The sequence below is a fragment of the Euprymna scolopes genome, chromosome 1 (assembly GCF_053919585.1).
Source record: "Euprymna scolopes isolate OS-2025 chromosome 1, ASM5391958v1, whole genome shotgun sequence".
Taxonomy (NCBI): Eukaryota; Metazoa; Mollusca; class Cephalopoda; order Sepiida; family Sepiolidae; genus Euprymna; species Euprymna scolopes.
The window spans coordinates 13,403,254-13,431,168 of record NC_136482.1 but is presented as its reverse complement, the minus strand read 5'-3'; the positions used below and the strand labels follow the sequence as shown (position 1 = coordinate 13,431,168).

Below are 27,915 nucleotides of genomic sequence, written 5' to 3'. Positions count from 1 at the left end.
ACCAAATGGCAATACAGTAGCCCCAGTACTTTGCACCTGCTGATAGGACAGCCTCCTTAGTGGTTATTCCAAGGTTCGGGTTCCTGACTATCAGGCAGTTAACGTCAGCCCAGATGAAAACGTTTACCTCCAGCACTCTTACTAGTGACATGGCCACAAGGATAGACATAGAGACAGAAAGTTTCCGACATTTTAGACTACTGTTCACGAAGTACTACCGACCTGGGAAGCAGCTTTTTCTTCACCATTTGTCAGAAATATCACCCATTAGAAATGAGGACTGAGGGACAAAAAAGGAGAAGCGAGATTTACTAGAGCTGCCGATAACACATCCACTGCATTATCTACTCTCCATTAAAAAAAAAAAAAAAATGATAAGAGGGACTTATTTATATCTACTTAGTAAAGTCCTTTGCCCATTCCCAGTTTAGAATAGAATTTGAAGATAGTCTTCCCTCCCATATTAATCCGTGGAAGTTTTTTTAAAATTTTTTTGCTTAATAAGGTTAAGGCACCAACCCTTTCTTCCGAGGTCATCTCGAAAACTGACTAGTAGCTAGCAGACCCGAGTTGTTCTGGTACTTAAAGGGTATGGTGGGTGTAGGGGTTAAATACTTTTAACTTTTTTTTTTTTTTTTTTAATTTTTAAGAAAATAAAATTCAAACCAAGAAAAAAACTCATTGTAAGGTAAGTTTCATGAATAAATATTTATTTTATGAATAACAAACAACTGATAAGAAAAATGTATTTTTTTTTTGCTTTAAATAAAGATAAATATTTAGTTATTTTTTATAATAAATCAATGATAGCAAATGTTTTCTTAAATGATGTTGGCTGATGTGATTTTAGTGTTTCAAAAACTTTCAACATTTTATATAAACTGCCTGAAAAATTTTGCTTATAGCCGTCCTTATTATGCATAAGTACCAAAAACTTTTCTTTTTAAATTCCAGAATTCAAACTGACCTACTGAAGAAAGTCAGCAGTTACATTGGCCAAAACATTATGAATATAACAGATGAGACTAGCAATTTGAATAATTCAAATTATTAATCTTTATTTCAAAAATTCAAAAACAAAATAAAAATATAATTACCTCACAGATTTTTTCACAATAAAAAAGGAATCATCAACCATACTAGAATAAAGAGAATTCTCTTCAATTGTATCCATGTTGACAGCCTGAAAGGAATCAAAGCAAAAAGTTTCATCTTGGTGATTAGATCATATTATTAGATAATGACATTGAAATTCATTTATAAATTAGTAAATACTGAAAATTTTGTACTTGTTCAGAATTTTCCTATATTAAAAAACAAGAATGAAGAAAACTGTGATGTATGTATCCATAATGAAATGAAAATATATTTAAAAAAATCATGCAAATTGATGTTGGCAGATTAAAAGGGTTAATATGCTACAGAGGCAAACATTGAGATTCAGCCGGTAGAAAAAAGAAAAGAAAGAAAACGTTTGAACTAAGTCAAATGCATGTAAGGGACAAAAAAAAAAAAAAAAGATTGTTAAAAAAAATATTCTGTTTCTTTTCAAAGAAAATCTTTCAGTTATTTTGAAAATAGAATCTGATAAGGAAATAAGAGCCTTGCTGGATTCACTTTTCCTAAGAATTTGTGAAATAAAAATCGGTTGATGTTTTAATAAAAAAGAGGTGGGGAACCATTGTTTTTAATTATGAACAGAACAAGAATCTTGATAGATATCTGGAACAAGAAGCCACTGACTGAGTTTTCTGAAATGTGTCAAATGGTAAAAATTGCTTGGCAAAAACTGAAAAAGACCACACAAATCGCTGTGGATAAGACAGAGTTGATAATTAAATTACCTACCAAAAAAAACCTTTCTCATGGTTGAAACTTTAATGACCAATTAAACAAAGAATGACGGTGTTTAACACAAATCTAGCAAATACATTTGTAATTTTGGAAACAACCCAAGGGCAAGAAAAAACCTCCGGCATGGTAGCAGGAAGAGATGAAAAATACATGAAAAAGAAGAAATTCCAGTGTCAGAAAGATGGATCCTTACATATTAGAACCAGCAAATGTGGCAAGAAATTAAAACCAGCTATATTTGATGATTATGAATTAAATTTTATTGGGGGGAGGGGGCAGCTAATTTTCAATATAAGTCAATACATAAGTGACCTTCAGTGACTTGTTCTGCTCTCCACCGGAATCTACGCCATGAGAAACTGACCCTAGACTTGGGGTTGAAATGACTAAACTCAAAAATCGCCCGACTCTGTTTTGCTTTCCACTGAAATCCACGCTGTTGAGATATTTAGGGTAAGACTGCTAAAACCCAAAAATCGCCAGATTTTATCAAAGAGTGCTATCCAAACACGAATATTAAGAGCTTAAGACAAAAACTTGTGAATGATCTCTTCTGTTTGATGGAATGGTCATTACTGACCAGTCGTGGCACTCTTCACAAATCATCGCCATTGACTTCGGTTTTGTGCCATTCTGAGCAACTCAGCCGTACTAATGTTCGCAATGTCCTTCACATTGTTTTTTTTTTGTTACATGGGGGGGTCACTACTTATCAAGTCCCAAAGGCCACTCAGGGATAAGGGTTATTGCGTGTACAGTAATCAATGAGATAGTATTGTAGTAATCATTAGTATTGGGGGTTTTGACAGAGTGCCTTACTTAAGGGGGCGGTTTGTCAGAAGTTTGTTTATGTTGGACTTGAAGACGTCCAAGTTGTAGTCAGGTGGGAAACAGGCAAGCGGCAGAGAGTTGCACTGGCGTGCAGTTCTAAGAAAGAAGCTTTGTTCATGAAATCTACGTTTGGATTTAGGCAGAGATAAAGAGTGGGGAAAATATTGACAGTAGTTTCAGCCAGACGGGTGTTTCTCGCGAAAGATTGGCGAGGGGGGACGAGGGATTGGAGCTCAGACGAGCACTTGCCATGGAAATAATGATAAAACAAAGACAGGCTTGCTACGTCTCTTCTGTGGGAGAGAGGTTGCAGGGAAGAGAAAAGGGCATCACCCACTAAACCACGAAGTCTATTTTGTACTCTGTCAAGGCAGGATAGGCTGTTTTTAGCAACTCCTGCCCAGATGTGGCAGCAGTACTCCATCCTTGGACATACTTGGCTTTTATACAGAAATGTCTGACATTCTTGTTTTTAGTCTTTGTTTTTGTGAATGATCAGAGTTGCATAATCTTTCAACGAATAATCATTATATAAAAGAGCAGTAATTAACATGTTATTCTTTCTTACTTTGCTCCTCAGTGATAAAAACTTTAGCGATCAGTGCCAGATAATTTGTCCTCTTGATCTTTTCACAACATGGGGAGGGAGTGTGGTGATTTATCGAACAAGAGTTTACAACAAGAACAACAAGAGGTTTCGCCAGAATGACTGCCAAGTACCAAGTGACCAACTGGGACCCAGAACTGACAAATTTGATAACACCACTCACTGCTCATCATTGGAGGAGGAAGGAGTATAATTTATTTTAGTTTTTATAGAAAATTAAATTTTATAAGTATTAGAGGAGTGACTGTCTCGCCAGCCATTTTGAAAAAAATCTCACGTTGGGGTTAGTGATTATTAGGGCTATGAGAACAGTATCTTCTTTTCATTGTTTTGACTCTTGAGTATATATCCGACAGTTAATCAACCAGGAACCACATCACTCTATATAAAAGCATATAAGATATCAACAGATACGCACTCAAGAGTCAAAACAATGAAAAGAATATGCTCTTGTCCTAGCCCTAGTGATCATTAGCAATCAGGACCACATGATATCACATAAAGGCTAACCTGTTATCACATGGATATTTTTATGCAGTAGCAAAGACAAATATGAATATTGTTAGAGAAAAATGCATTCAAAATGGTAATGTATAACTATGTCAGCTCACTTAGCGATCCAAAAATCCCATATTTTTCTGTTTTCTGTTGATTCAAGTTTAGCTGCAAGAACCAGTTTTCTGATATGTGCCGCAAAAGAGATATAGTTGTTTTAAGTAGTTGAGTCGTCTTGTCTCCAGTATTTTTATAATATTCTGCTTGTTCCTTTCCTAGATAGTTTGTATATTACACTTTAAAAAAAGTCAAATACAATTTTTGAAAGACAAATTGCTTAAAAAAAAAGGCCCAGATTTGCAAAATTTGGCGTTAAAAAGGCCGATCTGGCAACTTTGAATAAGAATATAAGAGTGACCTCCTTTTGACTCATTTTCAAACATCATTATAATAATGTGATCATTGTAATGGTGTGAGAAAGGAACTTGTAATTTCAATATAAAGCAGTTCTTTACTGAAGTCAGTCAGCGAAACATTAGGTAAAAAAGGGAACATCCGAAAGAAACAGGGCAAACAAAAAGTAAAACATTGTCTTCCAATTAGTGTTGACTGAAGGAATAATTTAAAGATTGTCTCTACAATGTGATTTTGATTATTTGTATTGAACTATGTAGCACAATATTACTTTCTGAATATTTATTAGTGCTTATTAAATTATCTCGTTTGCTTCAGTTCAATATTTAAGATAAAATGGACACTATTTTAATAGCAATGTTAATAAACTCATATTGGCTACATGTTATTGTTTTTTCTGTTCAAAAAACTAATATCTTGCGCTATCCAGAAAAATATCAAAACATATTTGTTGAATAAATTTCTCATTCTGTGGAATTTTTACAGACCCTGTTCAAGTAATAATCTAGTAATTTGCTTTACTTCACACTTTTGTCAGAGCTGATGTATCCTTTAAGCATGAGGCTTTTGGTGTACCTTTTGACGTCTCTCTCAACCTGGTCTATCAATTAGTATTTATGGCTTAACCAACCAATCATATTCTTGTTAAGAGAAAAAACCCGGATGCACTCATATTCATTACATCATATTCAAAGTAACAATGCAGGCATATACAGGTTTTCTTGTTGAACACAAATGTGTGTGTGTCATCTACTTGTTTGAACCAATCTTCCTTCAACCTGATCTCTGCTCTTGATCTAACTCTGTCTCCTAAATATATCTACCTTTGACTGGAAATCTTAAATGTTCAGTTTTTTTTTTTCTCAGCTGAACATCGACACTGGTTACATCTGCTTGTGCTCACTCTCTCCATCATTATCTAGCCACACCGAAGCTAACAACTAATTGTCATGGCAGCATCTATACAACAAAATAGAACTTCCCATACTGTTATCTATATAGTATCACAAGGCTGCTTTGCGGCCAACTATAACATTGTTTTTCTTTGAGTCCAATGTAAACAAATTCTTATTGAGCCGTTCTCTTAAATTCAATTTTGTTGGTTAACTATAAAAATCAAGAATTAATCAAATAAAGCATACCTTGTTTTAAAATAGATTTCAGACTAGACTTTATACTGGAAGACAGTTTATTTAAAACATAAGAAACACTTTGCAGATTTTTCTGAATTTAATATATGTAGACATACATCTACATGCTTTATTAACATTTTGACAGAACAACGAAGAACGAAAATTTCTTATGTCATTGAAAAATAAAGTAAAAGTAAAAAAATACAGTTCAACAGCATTTTACCTGATTCAAGAAAGACAACTCTAAGAGATTGATATTTTCAATAACTATTATTACTAATCCCTTCATTGTTTCACTGTCAAACTCAATAACCTTTATCCTCGAATAGTGTGTGGACCTTGATAAGTGGTAACTCATTTGTATTAAAAAAAAAAGAGAAAAAAAAACTTCATTTTTATACTGTGATCTATTTAACATTTGCTGGTGGTCCTGACTATGTAGGTCAGTCTATAGTACCAGAGGAGTGTTAGCAACAAATGAAAAGGACAAGACGGATGCTTGGAAATGTTATTGAGAATTTTTTTTTTTTTTTTTTACTCATGTTCACTCCTAACAAGGCATATTGCCACTTAGACATAAGGAGCTACTATTTGGGACCATGCCTAGGGAAAATTAACAAGATGTTGGTTTAAGTTGCATTTAACCTTCTGCATAGTCGGGAAGCAGGTAGCAGGAAGGGAATTCCAAAGTCTAGCTGTTTGAGGTAAGAAACTATTAGAGTAGAAAGCTTTCTGGCATTTAGGGACCTCAACAGTGACGGGGTGTGATTTTGTTGCTAAACGAGTTTGCTGGGGATATGTACGTTGAGGTGGCGCAAATACAAAGAGTTCAGAGCACATTCTATTAAAATATTTGTAAAACAGGCACAGAGATGCAACATTGTGGCAATGGGACAGAGGTTAGAGCTTAGTTGACAAAGTGAGACCTATTAGGTTCAAGACTCCTTTTTGACCCTATCCATTACAATGATTTCTAGTATCTATAAATTTTTGCCTATTTGTATTTGACTTATAACCTACAAACTGGCAGAATGCATGCTGTCTTTGTGCAATAGCAGCTGCATAATCTGCAGTGAACCATGGGAGTGAATGGGGCTTGCTTTAATACTTCCATGTAGGAACATGTGCTTCAATGTCCACTTTGCCCCATTCAGTTGTCTCATTGGCACACTGTTCAGCAGGAAGAGAAAAGATATCGGTCCATGGAGCATATCTGATGAGTTCTCAAATGGCTTCCCAGTCAGCCCTTCTATAGTACCTTGTCATTTTGAGCAATGGCTCCTCACCTTGGGGTTGGGATTTAAGTGTGATGTCCACTGATACCATTAGGTGGCCTGTGTTTCCAAGTAGACTGTGGGCATTAGTTGCACAATCCTCGGGTACTGTGGTAAGGAATAGATCTAGAAGTGAAGCCGGCCGGTGTTCACGATCTGGGAAGCGGGTCAGGAACATGACTGTCTGTGTGAGGAAATAGGCTATAGAGAAGCTATAAGGTCCAGCTGCATCTGTGCAACCTGAGAAACCAAGCCAATTTTTATAATGGACATTAAAGTCATGCACATGTACTTGGGCATTACTATTTAAGGAGAATTTTGCATCTATACTATCAGAAGCATGATCAATTAGGGTACAGTTCTGACTTGAGGGAGAATGGTAGAGAAAATATAAGTAATGCAGTAAGACAAGGCTAGTATCCTTAAAAAGGATAAAAGCCTTGTCATCTGAGAGAGTGTTGAATATTGAGTTTTCATGAGACCAAGAAAATCTATAATTTACGGAAGCAGTATCTAGTCCAGCTCTAAAAATTGAGAAAGAAAGAGTATGAGAAGTTATAAGATGAAGAAGAGTAAGGTTGCAGGACCCTCAAGCATTGCTGCAGAAATATTGGAGCCTGCGGATGAAACAGGTAGTTAGTAGTGCTGGAACAATCAGAATCAGAAAAATCAGACCATTTTTTTTTATCAGAATTGGCATGATAGAAAAATGGCACATTTTTTCACATGTAAAAAATGATTCTTTTAATGTTTTTCATTTATTTTTGTTTAAAACTTCATTTTCCACTGCTAGTACTAATGATAAAACTGTAAATATTGATTTTAAATTACTAGTAAAACTAAAATTTATAACTCATCCCACACAAATGTAGGTTTACATTTTGTGAAGAAAATATGCACATATTACATGGTTTTTATAGTAATCTGAAAAAGAAAAAAATCATAATATTTAGAAATTGATGAAGAATCAGAATCGATAATTGTATTGAAATCAGGAAACAATTTTGGAATCGTCCCATCACTCGTATTTAGATGATTATAAATTAACGACCTAGCTAAATATAAATTAGTTTGTAAGTTACTTTCTAAAAGCAATCCAAATGTAAAAATGATGTTAAATCGAATATGATGACGAATAACTCAGATTTTCTTGTCAAAACACTTTCCATTTGAAGCAAGAAGGATGAGATTCAAACTAATGCAGAAAAATCTTGATGCATTAGCAGTTCATGTGGTAAATAAAAGATTTCATAAATGCAAAATCAAGTAAAAGACTTACTTTTAAGACCATTTCTCGCATGAAAAATTCTTCCATTAAAATGTAGTTTCCAATCATTTCTTGCATCAATCGATTCAGTTCACAGTTATTAAATATCCGATCAATGTTGGCACATTTTTCTGGAAAAAATAAGCGTAATTTTCATAAAAAATTTAACACTGAACTGGAACAATACTAAATTCTATATCTTAATGATATATGGACTTCTTAAAGTATACATAGAAGTAGGTATCTCAAAATCTTATTTTTAAAAATTTCATTGTGAACAATTTGCAAAACACAAACAATTGTACCAAATTTATTTTGGTAGCACAGCTAGTCATAAAAATTAAAAATGTGCAAAAGTGACAGAGCGCAACTTTGATTCATTTCAACAGCTAACACATTTAATCTTAGTATGATTCATAGTCCATTAAGTTCAATTATTCTTTTAACAGCAAATCAATAAAAAAAAAAAAAAAAGATTCAAATTTGAATGATATAAAAAACAGACAAAAACACAATTTCATAATAGAGCAAAAATTTCTTTAATATTTCATTCACTAAAGTCTTCGACTTAGATTTATTTTTTGTGTAAAAGACAACTTTAACCCTGTATCAATCTCACTAGATTGATGACTGGTACTTTTTCTTTATATGCATGAAGATACATATATTATGTATCTTCACCAAATTTGAAAAACCAAAAATATTTCTTTTTATAAAAAAATGAATTACCCATTACTGAAAATAGAAAGTTAATTTGAAGTAGACTGGGGGGAAAAAAAAGAAAAAGAATTGTACATTTATAAAGAGAAAAGGTTAACTTTTGTTTATATCAAAATTTTATCAAAATAACCCAAAACAGGATACAACATGAAATATTGAAAATTAAATTTGAAGGGAATTTCAGTTGTTTTTTTTACACACTCTACTCGGTTATTTGTGATACCTACTAAACATGACTGATTTAACAAAACCAGAATATACCAGTGTACACCCTCATCAAAAATGGGAAAAAATTATTCTTTGCCTAATATCTAAATTCACAAGTGTACAGTAATCAATGGGATAATATCAGTAATCGAGATCTGATAAAGTGTCTTACTTAAGGGGGTGGTTGATCAGGAACTTGTTTATGTTGGACTTGAAGACATCCAAGTTGTAGTCAGGTGGGAAACAGGCAGACGGAACAGAGTTCCACAGGCGTGTAGTTCTAAGAAAGAAGCTTTGTTCATGGAATCTACATTTTGATTTAGGCACAGATAAAGAGTGGGGAAAGTTTTTGTCAGTGGATTCAGCTAGACGGGTGTTTTTCGTAAAAGATTGGCGAGGGGGTACCAGAGATTGGAGTTCAGACGAGCACTTGCCATGGAAATAATGATAGAACAAAGATAGGCCTGCAACGTCTCTTCTGTGGGAGAGAGGTTGCAGGGAAGAGAAAAGGGCATCCCCACTAAACCACGAAGTCTATTTTGTACTCTGTCAAGGCAGGATAGGCTGTTTTTAGCAGCTCCTGCCCAGATATGGCAGCAGTACTCCATCCTTGGATGTACTTGGCTTTTATATAGATAGAGAATTGCATCAGTAGTGAGATATCTTCTGGAGCGGTAGAAGGATTCCACCATCTTTCCAGCGACCTTGGCAACAGACTTCATGTACGTGTTCCATTTACAGATCAGGAGTGAAGTTCAAACCCAGAAGCTTGTCAAAACATGGGGCTTCTCCTAGACGAGAGCCATCCATTTTAATTGATGCCAGATGGGGATCAGAGCGTTGATGATGTAAAGATAGGAGTTTGGTTTTAGATGCATTAAAGGTAACCAACCACATCTTCCCCCCGCTGAACCACTTGTTCGAGATCAGAGGAGATAGAATCAGAGAGAGCTTTTTCATTTACAGTTTTTGATGTGTTGCCGTAGATGGTCGTGTCATCAGCATAGATGTCAATGAATGATTTAAGTATGTATTTGGAACAACCTGTATTTTTTATTTGTTTTGTATAAGCATTTATATATTGCTACACATTCATGAGTATGTTTTTGTCAGCCAGTTACAAGTAACTAGAGACCTCCTAAAGCGATACTAATGATACAAAAGTAGAGTCTGTTTGAAAAACATTTTCATATATATATATCATTCAAACACAGTAATGTTTGAATATATGGTTAAATGGCAGTTTTAGTCATTTAGAACTACCTTAAAGCGTCACCGCTCACTCATTTTTCGACCAAATTTCAAACAATTATTATAGTTTATAGATCACCTTATCAGCTATATTGTGAAAAAAATATTTCAATTTTCGTTCAGTAAAACAAAAGTTATGAATTTACTGGTGTTCAAAATCGTAAAAAAAACGTAAGAAGGTGAGTGACGTTTTCTGACTGATTTTCATAGCAACCACGTCACTTCAGCGACTAGTGTTACTACTAATTCACCACTCTCGTGAAAAGAGAAGTAACAAGTGAAACAGAGAGAATGAAAGCAGATGGATGCCGTATATTGTTTTACATATGTGTAAGTTATGTTTATGAGAGCAAAAAAAATAAAAATAAAAAATAAAGACTGAAATTAAACAAAGAACAAGTGAATTTACCGGAAGTCTGCAAAAATCATGGATGACAAGAATTGATTATATAATGTTAAATTGAATATTTTTTTAAATTCTTAATGCTGCAATATTTATAAGTTATAAATTTATTATATTTTTTACTAGAATATCTTGTCCTTTTCTTTTCCATTTTTAAGCTTAACCATATTACTTTTCATGCTCGCATTTTTCTATTGTTTATATATATATATATATATATATATATATATATATATATATATATATTACAGCATTTTTTTGCACTATAAACATATTTTGTTAAATATGATGGACAACTTGTTTGCATAGTTTTGTCTTGATCTTGATCTTTATGTATTTCATTGTTTCTAGCAGAAACTGATCGATATATTCACCATCCTCATTTATAACACACATACTTTTGAATCCATCTTCAGGGGTTGTTATCCAGTAAAGGACAACATAGTGCTTAGATATTTAGAGAATATTGTTTGATTTTTTTTTGCCCTCAGGAATCACATGTTAGTTACAGTATTAATAAAGTGCTATGTTAGTATTATAAGCATTTTAGTATGTTGTCATTAGGATTGAAATTTATTTTGTTGAATTTTTGTTTTAATGTGTAGGGCTTCTACTCGTAATATACAGTTTTTTGTTTGTTAGGTGTGTGTTCTAAAATAGAGGTGTTACTTACAAGATGGTTTCAGAATTGAGAGCAAGCATAAGAATGTTGGTTTTGTTAGGCATTGGGCTATAGTGATGGCATCAGATAAGTGCATAGTTAACTTCCTCTAAAAACTTATGGTGGTTAAGCCTATAGAAAACTAGTATAGCTGCTATATCAGGTTTCGTGCATGGCTCGAACGCAGACTCAAATCAAGCACGTGCGTGCAGCACACAATATTGCCCTGTTGATCTGACATCTGATACAATAATCATCGAGTTCACTTCTTTTTGACCTTTCCCTTGTTTCTTCTTTCTTTCTCTTTTTGATCCGGACACGTGACAGAGACGACACTTTTTCTTTAGTCGTTTTCCACACAGATTGAAGAACAATTTTCACTTGTACACATGTGCAAATATGAATCCTTATGAAACAACTTGTATGTAAAAACCGTCTTATTTGAGGTAAGCTTAACTTAATTTCACCATGAAAATTAATGGACTGTAACGAACAATTGATCATCTCGCAACAACAACTAATGAACATTTCAGAAAATATTCCTAATCACACGTGTACACACACACAATCTTATGCTCATCATAGCAAAGTATGGTTGTAAACTAAACACATGAATGTTTTCCATTGTTCATAATAAATGTTCTGTTTTATATATATATATGTAATTTGGTCGTTTGTTGTCTTATTTTAATGTCAGAGTCAAAGAAACACATATTTATCCTTTACAAGCTTATGTCTATACTTTTTCCTTCACTGTCAGAGATGCAGTCGTCCAACTATCCTAAACCTCTCATGAAACTTGTTAGCCCATCAAATTTCTCACAACCTTGCCTTCAAACTGGATTGATGATTATTATGTAATAAACTAAACTATATTTTCATAAACAAGAATGCATTTACTTGTTTTTCTTATATAAAAAAAATGAGAATTGGGTGACTTGCTAGCTCAACATGGTTGCTCTATTGATCTTATATTAACTCCAATACTTTGGTTACAACAGTTTTTTGCTGGGAATGGAGCATCCTACCAGATGCGAGACATTTACTTTCTAAGATTCCAAGCAAGACACCTTTAAGATTCTAACTGTCCCTTTTAGCGTAATTTTTTTTTGATCTTTCTTGCATTTGATCATGTTCCTTTTTTCCCTATAGAAGTAAATTTGTATAAAATCAGCATGGTATGACTTTTTTAACTGTTGCTGGTATTAGTTTTCCCCAATTCTTTCTAGAATCATTACCCTTATATGAAGATTGCCAACAACGTGGTGCTATGGAATTGCTTGAATTTGATCTTTGTTATGTTATTAATCAGCATCATTATTCAATTAACCACAGCCACCTTCCTTATTTTCTTATTTAAAAAGCACAAGATCTTACAACAATAGCTTAACTAGACAGAATTCACCAGATAATGTGGATTCCTTTGTCTATCTTGGCTGTACTGTCACGTCAATTCGGCAAGTAGCGGATGAGATTGGATGGCAAATAGGAGCAGTACGATTAGTCTTCTATCGTCTTAATCAGTTTCTGTAGCTCTAACAGGAAATATGCTTGGACACGAAAAGACGCATCTATCAGGCAATGGTGAGGACCATAGCTATGAGATGTGGAGGCCTTTGGAGAGCGATGGATCTGCACAAACTGAAAGTCTTCAACAATGACCATCTTTGCAGCATTCTGCATTGCTGCTGTGATCATGTTCCGATTTCTACTCTCTGCCAAAGACTAAACCTACACCCTCTGCTGTTCGTCCTTCTTCAACAACATCTCTGGTGGGTTGAACACGCAGCTCATTGATCAGAGGGAGAGCTTATTCACAAGATCCTTTTCCTCTCCTCTCTGCCTGGATGATGCAAACATGTCAGTGGGCAAATGAAGACCTGTATGACAAAAATTAAAGATGACCTGGCAGTAGTATTGGGCCTACAAGTAGTTGGTCTCCAGTGATGGAATCTGGATTGGTTAGGTATATCTTCTGACCTCGTCCAAGATTGACAAAACTGTACTATGATGGTTCAAGATGCAGTTTGTGTTCAGGACGAAGCCAGCTCAATCCGACCAGGATGATAGCCACAAGTACAAGTAAGCAATTGTTAAATTACATTCAATTTGTATCTTTTGTTTAGTAAACCATCCTTTCCTATTACTAATACTTGTCAGAGTTTTTCTTTCATATCAGCAGTCTGCATCATTATCCAGATATTTATTTTTTTTATAAAAACCAAAAAAAAACCAAAAAAAAAAACCCCCCAGAAATAATGAGATCTTACAAAGCTAGCTCAAGTAAACATTCTTTTCTATCCTTAATACTTCTCCCTTTTTGACCTTTCAGTCACTGGATGATCAAGTTTGGTCAATATGAATAAATCATTCATCTTCTAAAAGATTATGTTGTCAAAATTAATGAAATAATTGTAATTAAAGTAAGAAATAAGTTGCAATCTTTGTTTCAGCTAACGACTTAGCCTCACTATTGAAGTATTAATGGTAAATAACCTTTTGTAAGTTAATGATTGTACAGAGGTCATTCAATGATGACCTTGGGTTATGCATAAGAAAAATTTGCTAGCTCAACTAAGTAATCACTAAATTGACATTCTATCTTTTTGTCTACTAGTAACCTACGACAACATATCAATGTGGTGGGTGAAAATTTGAACTATAATCCTGTTGTCATTCTAAAAATTGTTGCTTCTATCCGTATCTGGCATCTTTGAAAATGTGTCAGCATCCAGCTTGTGGGCACAGTAGACACATGGTCTCACTCGTTGACAGCGTTTTGGTCCTTCTTCCCCCATAATACAGGTCATACTTACATTATTATAACTAGAAGTACTTACCTGCAGTAGTACATATGGGATTTAAGACGGTCGCTACTTTCCAAACATTCAACAATCCAGACCAAAACGAAAATGTAAATATAATAATTTAGGAGAGTTTCAAAAAGGAAAGAATATAAATATAAAATTAGAATAAACTAACTAAAGAAATAAATTTTATTTACATATGATTATCATTCTTACCAATTTATATAATGAAAAATTAAATAATTCAGATGCGTATTGAAAATTTCTATTATTTGTGTTTTTTTAGACTATTATTCTCATCTTTGTTGGTTTTTTTTATGTTTTTTTTATTTTTGCGTTTTAGATTATGTAACCTCTGATTTTCTTCAGATGTTTTTCGGGTTTTTTTTTTTAACTTGGAACTTCTGTGGATTGGTAAGGTTCCAGAAGAAAGACAACTTTGTATTTAGTGAAAAACGAAATAGATTAAATAGAAAAGCAAATATAACAAATAAAGAGAATGGTTATACATCAGTCCGACTGCGACACATAATGTGTGTATAATGCCGAGAGACATATTCTCTTGGTCTTTATAGTAAACAAAAGAGTTCATTGTTATGCATAAGATGGGCATCACAATAGGAACCTGTACAGAATTTTAAAATGAATCCACAAAGTTAAATCATTCTTGTTCCATTCACTATACATAGAATGGAGGAGTGTTCTTGCTATAGAACAGTTGAAGTAGCAAGGTCAGTTAACAAGGGACGGCACAGGGAAAACATAGAAATTGATAAGGATGGACTTGAAAGACAGAGGAATAAATAAAGATCAGGCAAAAAGAGATTAGTTTAGAAGTCAATTTCTAAAACAGAATGCTTTTTTTTTTCATGGGGGTAGGATGCTCTCGTTCTGACTGGTTAGAAATTTTAAGTAATTTGCAATCATATTTTGACCTATAGCATATTGGATGTACTCAGTAAAATTCAGTTGTAAATTACACTCTTCTGGAGGTTGAAGGTTCAATCCTCAATGTGGGCAACACTCAAAATACAACTGAATTACTTTGGACTTTACTTAGTCATGATTGATGAAATAGGAGCATGGTATCCCCTCCCGTGGGTTCCGTTCAAAATACTGTGCAGCTTCCAGAGTTCAACAAGATACACCTGAAGAAGGTTGGAGGTTATATGAATTGAAACGTGCGAATAATATACAAGATGAGAACAATAGTCCAAATAATTTAAATAATACGAAGGATTATCAAGTTCAAAATAATGCACTTGAAGAAGGTTAAGGGTCACCTTGGTCAAAACACTAAAAATAATTATAAGATGAATAATTCAAATAATGTAAATAATACAAAAAAAAAAATGGAGATATTAATTTTTTTCTACTTAAAATCCTTTTATGAGAGAAAACAGTCAAGAATAAAGAAAACAGAAAATTTGATTGAAAAAAAAGTTAGTAAAAAATAAACTTCCATTTTATTTAAACAGCAGAATTAAATGACAGCGATGAGATGAATGAAAACAAAAAAAATTCTTTTCATAAAAAAAAAAAATTCTATTGAATTGAAACAAAATTTTAATCTACTTTTTTTTACTTTCCTGTTCAATTTTTCGCACAAGTGGATTCAATATGTAATATTTGGATGTGGGCACGTTAAAATGATATTCAATATGAAACATTGACAGTCTTCTAAAGATTTAAGATTTAAGTGATACTAAAATAATTATTTAAAATTACTTAAAACTTCTATGTGATCATGATTGATAGAACAACAGCAGAATTCAATTTGAAATTCTTTACAGATTCCAAACTTTAACACCTGGAGAAGAGCAGAGATTACAGCAGCTAAAATGTTATGAAAACGCAACATGGAAACAGTAGTCTACATAACAAAAAGAATGGTGTATTTGTAAAAAAAAAAAAAAAAAGTGGCTGGTTACTTTTAATGCATCTAAAACAAGATAAAGTGATGCAGAAATTATTGATATTTTGTTTTTAATTCTTTCAACAATTATGTCCTCCATAATGACAACGAAATAGAATGAAATTCTACTACAGAAAGGAGAGAGACATCACAACTGACTGAGCTTACTTCTAGCACAAGTCAGCAAAACACAGGTGTTAGCTGTTATGCATTTTAGCATATTTGTTGTATCCAAGGAAATATGACACTATGTTACATAAGGTTTATTAATGTCATAACGTTACAATACAAGTGTAATGTTAAAATGTTTTCCTTGCTTAAAATTCTGAAAAAAAAATGTTTATAATTAGGATTATTATGATCACAAAAACTGTAGTGGTGAGGAGGGGGAAGCATTTTTATGTCAAGCTTAATAAAAACTGAACCCAATGCTAAAAATTGAACATAATTTTTACCAAATGTTATTTTTCTTATAATTCAAAAATTACATACTTAATATGTATGTTAAAAAAATTTAATGTTTACAGACTGTCATTTAATTTTGCAATCTTCTGAGTATGAGGATGAGTTGGTGTTGTAACAATCACATGTTGCATGGTCCATATTGAGTGTGTTTGATCTTCACAATCATCAAGAGGTATTTTATTGCTGTTTAAAGAATATTCAATTCATGGTTTGAGTTTATTATTTTGCTGAGTAAGAAAAAAATGACTACAATAATAAATATAATATTCTAAATAAAAAACAACAAAAAACTGAAATACATTTGTATAATAAAGTAATCTTGATTTTTTTCCCCTATCTACAGTTTTAATAGGAAAATAAATGCACATTCCTAAACAAACCTTTCACAATCAGCACATACAACATTCCTTAAACTATGTTCCACAAAACTACTACAATTCTTTTCTATTTACAAACTACTACCTTTATTCTGCTAAAATGCCTCTTTCAAATATAGATTCCCATAAAGCCTTTTACTCTCTCTTCGTCAAGTCCTCTCACTGTCCTAATTGCACCATAAGAAATTTCTTAACCAGTATCATTTTTATATAGCACTACATCTTCTTTGAAATATAGCAGACCTGAATTGCTATAAATAAACTTTTACATTAAAATATTACATCACCACATAACCGTGACTCAAACAGGATTTTAAATGATATAAAGAACTTTAGCCCCCCCACCCCCACCTCACCAAAAAACAAAAATATTAATCATAAATTCTTTTACTTATTACCACTTTAAATGCAGGTCATTAGTAAAAGAAAAATTTTTTTACTCATCACCAAAGTTTAATTGCTTTTCATTATAGTAGGTTCTTTTCTGCTTTTTATTCATTTTATTCAATTTTTTTTTTATACAGATGATATTTACTTTTTATAATTAAAACTAGCTTGGGCCCCAGCATTGCCTGGGTGTTTGAGGGAGGGGGGGGGTTGAGTAAAAGAAAAAAAATTTTTTTTTTTTTTTTAAAAGTGGTAGTAGGCAGGCATGCTTTGAACCCGTATCACAAAGGAGAAAAAGAATGTAGAAAAAAAAAAAGTGATATCTGCCGTTGCATTCGATTACCAAACTGAAAGTGGCAAAGGTTTAAATTAAGGCTAATAAATCAAAAAGAGGGGATGACTTTCGAAACTATCAGCAAAAAAAGTGACCCCTCCTTGTAGAAAAATGCCCAGTTGAGGGTGAAGGAATTAATGTTTTTAACCAATTTTTCGATATTTGTCGTCTGAACGGTCGATCTTCAATATGATATCGATCTTGTGAAAAACCTCTCGCCTCTGTCGAAAGTTTTAGGCAGACATACATACATACATAAAAACAGAAAGGTGAGTTTTATATTATAGATGTGCAACACCAGGAAATGGGTAGTTATATAAATAAAATAAAATTGATAAATATAGATCAATCTTTATCAAGAATGCACGAGATGAACCATACAAACTTGGATCCTTAAAAGACTTACTAATCCTTGATACCCAGAAAATTGCTTGCAGAGTCAAGAAAATAATTTTTAAAAACTAGTTTTTAATCAAATTATATATAAAAAGGAGAAAAGCATTATGTATTAGAAAGCTACAACAACGAAATAAAATTTAAGAAATTAGAAAGAAAAATAAAGGCAACAAAGATATTAGTGTTACTTATATATTTAACCTAATATTTAGTGACTAAAATTCATTCGCCAAAGTTACAATCTGTTTAGTTTAATAGAATATCAACCCGTTTTAAGTTATTAAATACCAAATCCAGGAATTTTGGAGAAAAAAAAATTTCTTTTTTTTATCTTTAAATATTTATTTGTGATGTTTGGTTTGGTTGTTTTGTTTTATGGCATCTTAACCTTTTTCGGGTTCAGTCATTTTGGAAAAAGTTTTTATATTTCAATTCCTTTATATCTTCAAATATTTATTCATGGTGTTTTGTTTGGTTGTTTTGTAAAAGAAAATTATTTCGCTTTTGCAAACTTTTACTCTTTCAAGTGAATAGCACATCTTACGAGACAATTGTACATTTTTGTTTAGAGATCATGTTTTTGTTTACTCTTTATGAATTATAGGTCTTTCTGATTTTCAATGTTTGTCCTCCACAAACTATTAATAAACTAAATGTTATTGTTAACCAATCATTTCTTTTTTTGCTACACATGTGGTATCAACGAAAAACACACAAATAAATGTCTCAACACAGAATATTTACATTCCAAACAAGTGTGCAACCAAAACAATAAAACTGAATACAAAATATTCCAACTTTACAGACCAATATGCTTCAACTACAAAAGTAGAATTGGAAGAATCAGAAATTTCAGCAATAATCAAGATAGTCTGTTCTGTTTGAGTCTTTGTTTCTGCTGTCCATTTGGCTGGATAATTATAATTGACAGGCATGGTCAACTGAATAAGAAAGCCATTCTTAACATGAGGAAAGTGGGGTGCTTTCACATTATCTGAGATGAAGAGAATCATTATTTACAAGGGACCATATCTTGCTTGTCACCCTCGTCCCATTTGCAGAGCAGAAACTGGAATTCAAAAAGAGCTGACAAAATTTCCAGCAAAGCTTGAATTTGCATCTCATATATCCAAACTGTCTCCTGTGTGTTAACATATTTTCTCTTTTTTTACTAAGTAACCATTTATCAAGGTTAAAAGTCACAAGGATAAGGATTAAATAGATGGCTAGATTGGCAATTAAATGATGAAGGGCATTATTTAAAAATTGAAAATGATGAATAGAGCAAAAAAGTTTGATCACTTATGAAGACAAGTACTTGTTGATACTGAATTTAAAGATGACCATGTTATAGATATAGCCAGCAGGGAGATGGTATTAAGGAAGGTTATTGGAAAAAAAACCTCTTTCCATGGAAATCGTGTTTGTTGTTAGGCACACAGAAAAAAAGGAAAGCAAAGTTTGAGGTGTGGTAGGAAAATGAGTTCTTCATGTGAATATCTTACAAGTAACAAGAGATCAAAGATCAGTCCAGCATTTTCCACGAGAAATAATGATAGAGTAGAGAAAGACTAGAAAGATGTTTCTCTGTGAGAAAAGGACTGTAGAGAAAAGATTTTCCTCCACTTGATTGTGAAGTCAATTTTCTACTCTGTCAGGACAATAAAGAATGCCCTTAACTTAAACCAATATGGTTAGAGAAGAAGTAAATAAAATAAAAACTTAAAATGGATCTTGCAAGGATTTGCGCATAAGGCAGGTGAATGGTGGTAGCACTTGGTATATCTAAAGCCTTTGATAAGGTCTGACACAAAGGTCTTCTCTGCTAGGAAACTTCTCACACCTACCTGTATGCATAGAGTGTTGTTGTCACATGTAAGCTGATGCATCAACCACTAGTCTCTCCTTAGACAAGAACCAAAAGAGTCTCTAATCTAATAGGTCCCACAGTCTACTAACCTCTAACCCCTGTCCCATTGCTGCAATGTTGCATCCCTATGCTCGTAGTACTTCAATGAAATATGTTCTGACAAACTTGCTTCTCTGGTGTCTCCTCAACATAAATTTAACACTCAACTAAATCCCACCCCTTCACTGTAGAGATCTCCAGATGCTGTAAGGCTTTCTACTCTAATAACGCCTTTCCTCAAACTCCTAGTCTTTGGAATTCCTTCCCTGCTCCCCCGACTAGCAACATGCAAAAACTTAAATGTAATGTGAACAAACATCTCACTGTACAACTCCCCATTTAGTATGCTCCTATTGATATGGTCCCTAACCACAGTAGTTCCTTATGCTTCAGTGGTAATATGCCTTGTTTGGGATGAATTAAAGTTAATGATAAAAAAATTAAAGAAGAAACCTTAAATTGATACTCACCTTCTTTTTCTTCTGTCTCTTGATATGCAACTTCAACATCATTCTAGAAAATATGTTTAAATTGTGATTCCATTTTTAAAATTTTCGATTTAAAAAATTTTTCATCTAAAATTCATTTTTCTAGGTAGATTTTAAAATTGTAACTGCTGGTGATCATAATTAAATTCACATTAAAATTTCACATAAAAACAAAGCAGACAGCATGGTCATTCCCTCTTTCACCTTCATTTTAAGCTATTAATACGATCTCCCCCCCCCCTCTAATATGTTCGTCAACTCCCTTTTTCCTCCCTCTAAGTCTTCATTTTTGTTTCATCCTAAATTATCTGTTCTCTGAACTAATCTTGTAAAAAAACATTCTTTCACTCTCTGGATATTAATCAGAAATGATTGCATGATTAAAGTCTTGATATCTCAACTGGAAAATTATTGCTCCCCTTGAAGGAAGAAGAGGGATCTAAATTTGTCACAGAAGTAAAAAAGAAAAGCTTACATTGTCGAATTTTAATTTAATAGGTATTTGAAACTTTTTTAGAGAGCTGTACCCCAAAATAATACTAGTGGCAAAATTAGAATTTTCAAAAAATATCTGAAAATCCATTCATTAGTTTTTGCCCACAAAGCAACCAAAATTTACAGGGCGGTGGCAAGAACAGCGTGAAATTTGTCAAATGGTAAATATCTTTTTACAAAAGCAGGAAATTTGTTTTTTTTGTTTTTCTTATTTCAAAGTTGCAACAAAATTATCAAACTAATGTTTGTTTTAATTACTGCAAAAAAATTTACTAATACAACTAGAGATTTTGTTAATCGCCAAATCAGATAATTACTTTAGAAAAATATGTGTCTTAATGTTAATTTTATTTTTATTTCGGACTATTAGTCTCATCTTTATTAGTTGTTGTTTGTTTGTTTTTTTTTTTTTATTGGTTCACAACGTTTCGGCCAACTTCCTCTGGCCTTCGTCTGGTGGTAACCGCGACGGATAGGAACTTCGAATCTCCTAACTGCATTCTCAGCCATCACTGCCATCCGTAGTTGTCGTCGTCTCACCACATTTTTGACCAATTACCTCTGGCACGCTTTGGGTGGGATTGAAACCGCTATCTTCATACAATGTTCATCTGGAACCGTAGAGATTCAACGTCTCTATCAACTGCGCCACGGGCCCCGAAGGGCGATCAAGGTGGGATTCTTTGATCTTATAAATCCACATTTATTCATTATCTGATCTTCCATAGTCGGGTCCGTACCGATTGGTATATATATATATTATTCCTTAATTGGAATTTTGTTTTATTTTGAGATGAGCATTTTTTTTATGTTAATTTTAATCATAAAATTAACATAAAAAAAATGCTCATCTCAAAATAAAACAAAATTCCAATTAAGGAATAATATATATATGTGTCTTAATGTCTGAAAATTCTTTTCTGCTGTCTCTATCCATAATGTGGATATCAAAATCTAAGACATGAATCAGCAAAATTTAAGCAAAATAAATTTTAAACAAAATAAAATTCAAAGCAAAATAAAATATAAAATAAAATTTAAACAACCACAAATTTCCCACTTTCTAGTATGATTTCCTGTATGATTACTGATTAACTACATTGAAAAAGAAGAATATTTGAGGTTACATTTTAGTGATGCGTACGTCAGAGCCTATTGTGTTATAGTTGGAATATAAAGGGAAAAGATATGTTATAGAAACAGCAATAATAAAGGAATAACCAAGCTTATATATATATATATACACACACACACACAACCTGAAGGCACTTCCATGAATAATGGGGAGAGACGCTTGTAAAGCCAATTCATGCTAGTCTATTGTGATGCCTCATTTACAGACCAAAGATATTGAGAAAGTTGTGAGTGGTGAAATCCGTCAATGACTGGTTGATATACAAATCTGTTGGGAAGATTTTGATTATTTACTGAGTCGCTTATATTGAATGCAACTTGTGTCAACACTTTAGTGTTCTCATCACTAACAGAATCAGCAACAAACCCTGGACATCAGCATCAGCAGTAAATAATCAAAATACGCTGATCTTCCCAACAGATTTGTGTATCAACCAATCGACAGATTTCACCACTCACAACTTTCTCAATATCCTTGGTCGGTAAATGATGCCTCTCCCCATTATTCATGAAAGTGCCTTCAGCCTTATCTTCATCTGTCAAGCAAACGAAACTTTTTCATATTTGCATATTCGTTTTAAAAAAGAACATTTTATTAACTATAGAACTAATCTTTATCTCCATATTAGGAAAAAAAATTTTTTTTTAATTTAAAAATTATTGAAAAGAAGCAGACCAAAATAATAAATCAATACTGACCATTGCTCGTTTTTTCATAAACCGTAAATAAAGTTCTGCCCGAGTGTTTAATAAAACCAGTTCTGAGAGGAGCACATCCAATTCTTTGCAGTCTAATCTAATAAGAAAACATTCAAGCATTAATAAATACAACTTACAGAAATATTACTTCATTTTTACAAAATTCTTAATGCTAGTGATGCTAATACATGGTCTACTATCAAAGTCCAATTATCTTATTGGCTATCCATCTTCTATTATGTTATGTGGTTTATAGACAATCTTCATTGAATACAGTTTAATATTGTTATGTCGGATAGGTAACCAACCCAGAACATTATACATAAGGAACCGATTCACCAAACCTTTTTGAACAGAGACTTCTCCCTGAATGTTAACATGCTTCGTTTCTATGTAGATACCTAAATAAACTTCTCTTTCAGTATTCAAACCACAGTGTATATTTATCTATTCCTTTCACGGAATACTTTATTTTTGATTGTCTGTATAACGGGCCACCTTAGGACATATCAAATATCAATTATCTGTTGTATGTGGTCTATCATTTTTATATGATAGCTTACTGTCACTTTTCTTTTTATACAGGGTGTCCCAGAAGTCGCGCACCATATATTTATATTTTTTTTGTTTCAGATTTTATTCGATATGGGCGAGAAATTAACAATGCAAGAAAGAGTTAAATTGATTTTTATGTTTGGAAGAGATGGGGCTACATACCGCTCGGTAGCTAAAGAATTCAACCGCACTCATCTCGAGCGAGAAAAACCATTGAGCCATACCACTGTCTGCCGTTTGATCAAACGTTTCCAAGAAACAGGTTCAGTTGCTGACCGCGAGAGATGTGGTCGACGAAAGAATGTAACTGATGAGGAAACATCAACTATGGTTTTGGCAAATGTTGCTAGAAGCCCCGTGAAATCAGTAAGGAGAATAAGCCAGGAGCTTACGATTAGCAAATCATCAGTACATCGTACTCTTAAAACACAGAAATTTCACCCGTACAAAGTGCATCTTGTACAAGCTCTACATGGCGATGACACAGATAGGCGATTAGAGTTTTGTGAATGGGTATGTAATCACCTGGATTCTTCGATATTATTTAGTGATGAAGCAATTTTTCATTTAAATGGGCAAGTAAACCGTCACAATATGCGCTATTGGTCATGAAGAGGGTCATCATCAGACTAACCCTAAGATAATGGTCTGGGCTGGAATATGGGAGAAGGAAATCGTTGGTCCTTATTTTTTCAATACTAACAATGTCACCGGAGAAACTTATTTAGAGCTTTTACAGACCTTCCTATTTGAATACCTAGAAAATGTTCCTGTAATTAGACGACAAAACCTCTTATTTCAGCAAGATGGAGCTCCACCACACTTTGCTATTTGTGTGCGTGACTACCTGATTCAAAATTTTCCAGAAAGATGGATTGGGCGAAGCGGTCCCGTGGAGTGGCCACCCCGATCACCAGATCTATCACCTCTTGACTATTTCCTTTGGGGACATCTTAAATCTGTAGTTTACGAGAATCGTCCACGCACTCTTTATGATTTGAAAGATGCGATAATAACTGAATGTCAAAACATTACTACTGAAACCCTCATTAGAGTAAAAGACAGTTTTATAAAGAGAATCGATGCATGTATTCAGGCTGAAGGTGAACAATTTGAGCATCTATTGTGATTTTGATTAATAAAATTGATATTCATATTTGTTTTTATATAAATCTACATGGTGCACGACTTCTGGGACACCCTGTATAATAACTTATTGTCACTTCTTTTTTATCATAAAGAACTTAGACACCTCCAAGGCATGTGGGTTTAATCTTATCCCTGCTATACTAATTAAGAAATGCTCAGCTGAGCTTACCCCCATACTTTCAAAACTCTACGAAAAATGCCTGCTAAATCTTGCTTTCCTATTAGCTGCAAGATGGCCTCTATAGTACCAGCATACAAGAATTCTGGTGAAAGGACTGATCTCATTAGCCTCCACCACCACCACTTTTTTGCTAAAATTTTGAGACCTTAATCAATTAAGCTCTATAACATGCACAGGGAAAGAATGGATGTACATAAATCTAAGACAATGGCAGAATCGTTAGAAAATGACCTCCGGAGCATAGTGGAATGGGGCTGTAAAGTAATCATAACATTTAATGCTAGTAAGACTAAGCTGCTCTCCTTTAACAATTATAAGAAGCCTCTCCAACCACCGATATGCATGACAAATAACACCCTACCTGAGAATTCTTCTTTCGAATTCCTCAGCTTAACATTCACAGGAAATGTGAATTGGAACAAATATATTGAGTACATTATGAAGACTGCTGCAAAGAAGGTGGGTTCTGGGAGAGAGTACCCTATGTCTCTACAAAGTCACCATTCGCCCATACATGAAGTATTGTAGCCACATCTGAACTGGTGCATCTACCACTAGTCTCTCCCTCTTGGACAGAGTCCAAAAAAGGGTCTTCAATCTAATAGGTCCCGCTTTATCAACCCCTGTCCAATCGCTCCAACCCCTGTCCAATCGCTGCAATGTTGCATCCCTGTGCTTGTTTTACAAGTATATTAATGCAATGTGCACTGATGAACTTGTTGTACTTGTGCCTCCTTGACGTACATATCCCCGATAAACCTGCTGAGCAACAAAATCACACCCCTTCAATATTGAGGTTCCTAAATGCCAGAAAGCTTTCTACTCTAATATTAGGTTGGTGCAAAAATAATGTTTTTTGACGTTCAATTACATGTCAAAAAACATTATTTTTGAACCAACCTAATAGTTTTTCCCCTCGAACAGCTAAACTTTGAATTCCCTTCCTGCTACCTGTCTCCCTGACTGTACTGATATGCAGAAGATTAAATGTAACATAAACAAACATCTTGTTAATCTTTCCTAGGAATGGTTCACTTAGGCATCTACTGCGAGCGCGCCATTATTCGGGGCAGCCGCTGGTGCTTCGGTTCCCCCATGCCAGTTGCCTGGACTTGTGCAATTCACTACCATGCGACCACTCCAGTCACATCTGTAGCACACCACCCTTTCGTGGAACTTCCTGCAGTCCCTCCGCATGTGCAGGCCCCCACATTTGAAATATGCACCTCACGGTTTCGGACGACTTCTGTTCATATCCTTAGTGCTGTTGCCGCCTTCCTATGGACCCAGAGGTTTGGGTGCTCACTAATACTTTCGCAGTTGAGAGCAGCTTGCTCACCTCCAAGGTCTCGACACCCAGAACCTGCTGCAACCTCTTGAAAATCTCCTCCGGCAACCCAGTGACAAACGCCATCTTGGCCACGTGACTCGCTGCCTGCCTCCTAATTCCTGATAGCTCCACCAATCTTTTAATCTCATTAGTGTACACATCGACGGATTCCCTGTCCACCTCATCTCTTTTAATCTGTTGAACGTCTCAAACGGCCACTTGGCAAATGCCTGGATCAATCTGACTTTAATTGTGTCAATGTCATCTTGTTCCCACTCATTCAGCTCCAAGTATAGGGCTAGTGCATCCCCCTCCAGGAATAATGGTATCACTGTGGCAACATCACCCAGCTTCTTGGAGCTTTGCCACTAGGTCCACTTTCTTTAGCCAAGCCACCAGATCGCCTTTGCCACTGAACGGCTTTATCATATTGTTCAGGCCATTATTTATAATGACACGGGTACCCTAGTAATAATACTTATAAATAGGTCTAACGAAAAGAATGATTAATAAATACATACTTTTCTGAAGTGGACTTCGAGAATAACATACTTTGTTGGACTTGCTGGATCTGTAAAAACAAAAAGCAAAAACGTCAAGAAATTATTTCATGATATCAAATGTGTGAAATTGGGTTATCTCTTAAATTATATATATATATATATATATATATATATATATATATATATATATATGGGGATACCAGACACTCATCAGCTATCTCATACATGTCATCCAAGAAATCTTTTTAAGATTCTAACAGTCCTTTTAAGTGCAATTGTTTATATCTCTCTTGCACTTGGTTCATCAAGTATACAAGGCCTTAAATAAGTTTCCAGACTTTTTTCGTATGGGCACTTTTATTGATAGTATATGTATGAAACTTTAGTCCCCTTTGAAGTAATCTCCTCCGGCTGCAATGCACTTGTTGTACCATTCCAACAACAATTGGAAGGTTTCATGGTAGTCCTTTTGTGTGAGTGTGTCAATGCCTCTTTCATCTCCTCAATTGTCTCATAATGACAGCCTGTAAGGTTTTCCTTGAGCTTAGGAAATAACCAAAAGTCATAGGGAGCAAGGTCTGGATTATAGGGAGACTGAGAAACTGTCTTGATGCCCATCTTGGTCAAATAGTCTATGACAAGGATGGACAAACTCGTGTAAATCTTCCACCTCACAAATTGTGTACAGTTCCCACACAGACATCTAACTGTGCATAAAATTCTTTATTTAGCCAATCAACTCTGGTGTTCTGACTTTCTCACACCTCTCATCAGCTTTCACAGACTCCCTGCCTTTCTTTTGAATCTCTTATGTCACTCAAAAATTGATGCAAGATCGTCTAAAAAGCAGTCCGAGGCATTCCATACATTTCTGCGTCATTTTTTCCCAAGTTTAAAACAGAATTTCATTGTATATTGTTCTTCTAAGGTGTCCTCACATCCAGATTACAATTTTGAAATTCACCAGCTGTGACAATCAGGCTTTAGTATAGTATATTCCAATTTCTGCTGTAGCTGTTCATTCAGATGTTTCTAGTCGAATGTTGGTCATTAGTACCTTGGTTTTGTCTAAATCGACTTTGGTGTCTAGAGAGGATGTTATATTTTTCTAAATGCCATCTCAGTCTTGTTTGACCATCCTTTCTATTGCTTTACAGATACAACTTGTTAGAGGGATGGGACAATAATTGGTAGGGTTGGAGTGGTCCTTTCCTGGCTTAGGAATTAGGATGATGTTGGATCTTTTGGGTTATTCATGCTGAATTCAATTGAATTCAGCAACTTTGTAGAAAGCTCCTACGTTTCAAGTTTCCTATATCTTTTATCACTAGTTTGTAGTACATAGTTCAGTTGTCTTGTAGTGGATTATGTTATTTTCATTCCTGCAGTACATGATCGAGCTTTGCAAAATGGTAAGGGTTATAATGTTTAGGTTTGATGTCTTTTAAGTCAAGGAGCCAGTAGGGAAGTGAGAGAGGGAGAAAAGGAAAGGGTGAGAGTGAGTGGTGAGGTTTTATTTTTGTTTTGTTTTTTTTTGCTTTGTAGAACACGGTTAAGTTTTGCAAAGGTTTAGAGGACAAAACAAAAATGTTTTAATGTATGGTGCATTTGTGTAAGAAAGTCAATATTCAGACACCCTGATCTGGTAGCACCCGTCAATAGTATAGATGAAAG

General features: G+C 34.0%; 1 protein-coding gene across 2 annotated transcripts in view; it reads right to left on the bottom strand.

Moving 5' to 3' along the window:
* The window catches only part of LOC145280176 (conserved oligomeric Golgi complex subunit 4-like), a 97,929-nt gene that overhangs the window by 33,603 nt on the left and 36,411 nt on the right, over positions 1 to 27,915 (bottom strand). Inside the window, exons 9-14 of one of the 2 annotated variants that reach the window (XM_080131965.1) lie at positions 26,260 to 26,309; positions 22,524 to 22,620; positions 20,178 to 20,220; positions 13,958 to 13,990; positions 7,888 to 8,006; positions 1,098 to 1,183 (exon numbers count right to left, since the gene is read on the bottom strand). In XM_080131965.1, the coding sequence (XP_079988091.1) occupies positions 1,098 to 1,183; positions 7,888 to 8,006; positions 13,958 to 13,990; positions 20,178 to 20,220; positions 22,524 to 22,620; positions 26,260 to 26,309 (428 nt within the window). The remainder of the gene's footprint in view (positions 1 to 1,097; positions 1,184 to 7,887; positions 8,007 to 13,957; positions 13,991 to 20,177; positions 20,221 to 22,523; positions 22,621 to 26,259; positions 26,310 to 27,915) is intronic. The other variant, XM_080132024.1, reaches the window with a different exon arrangement.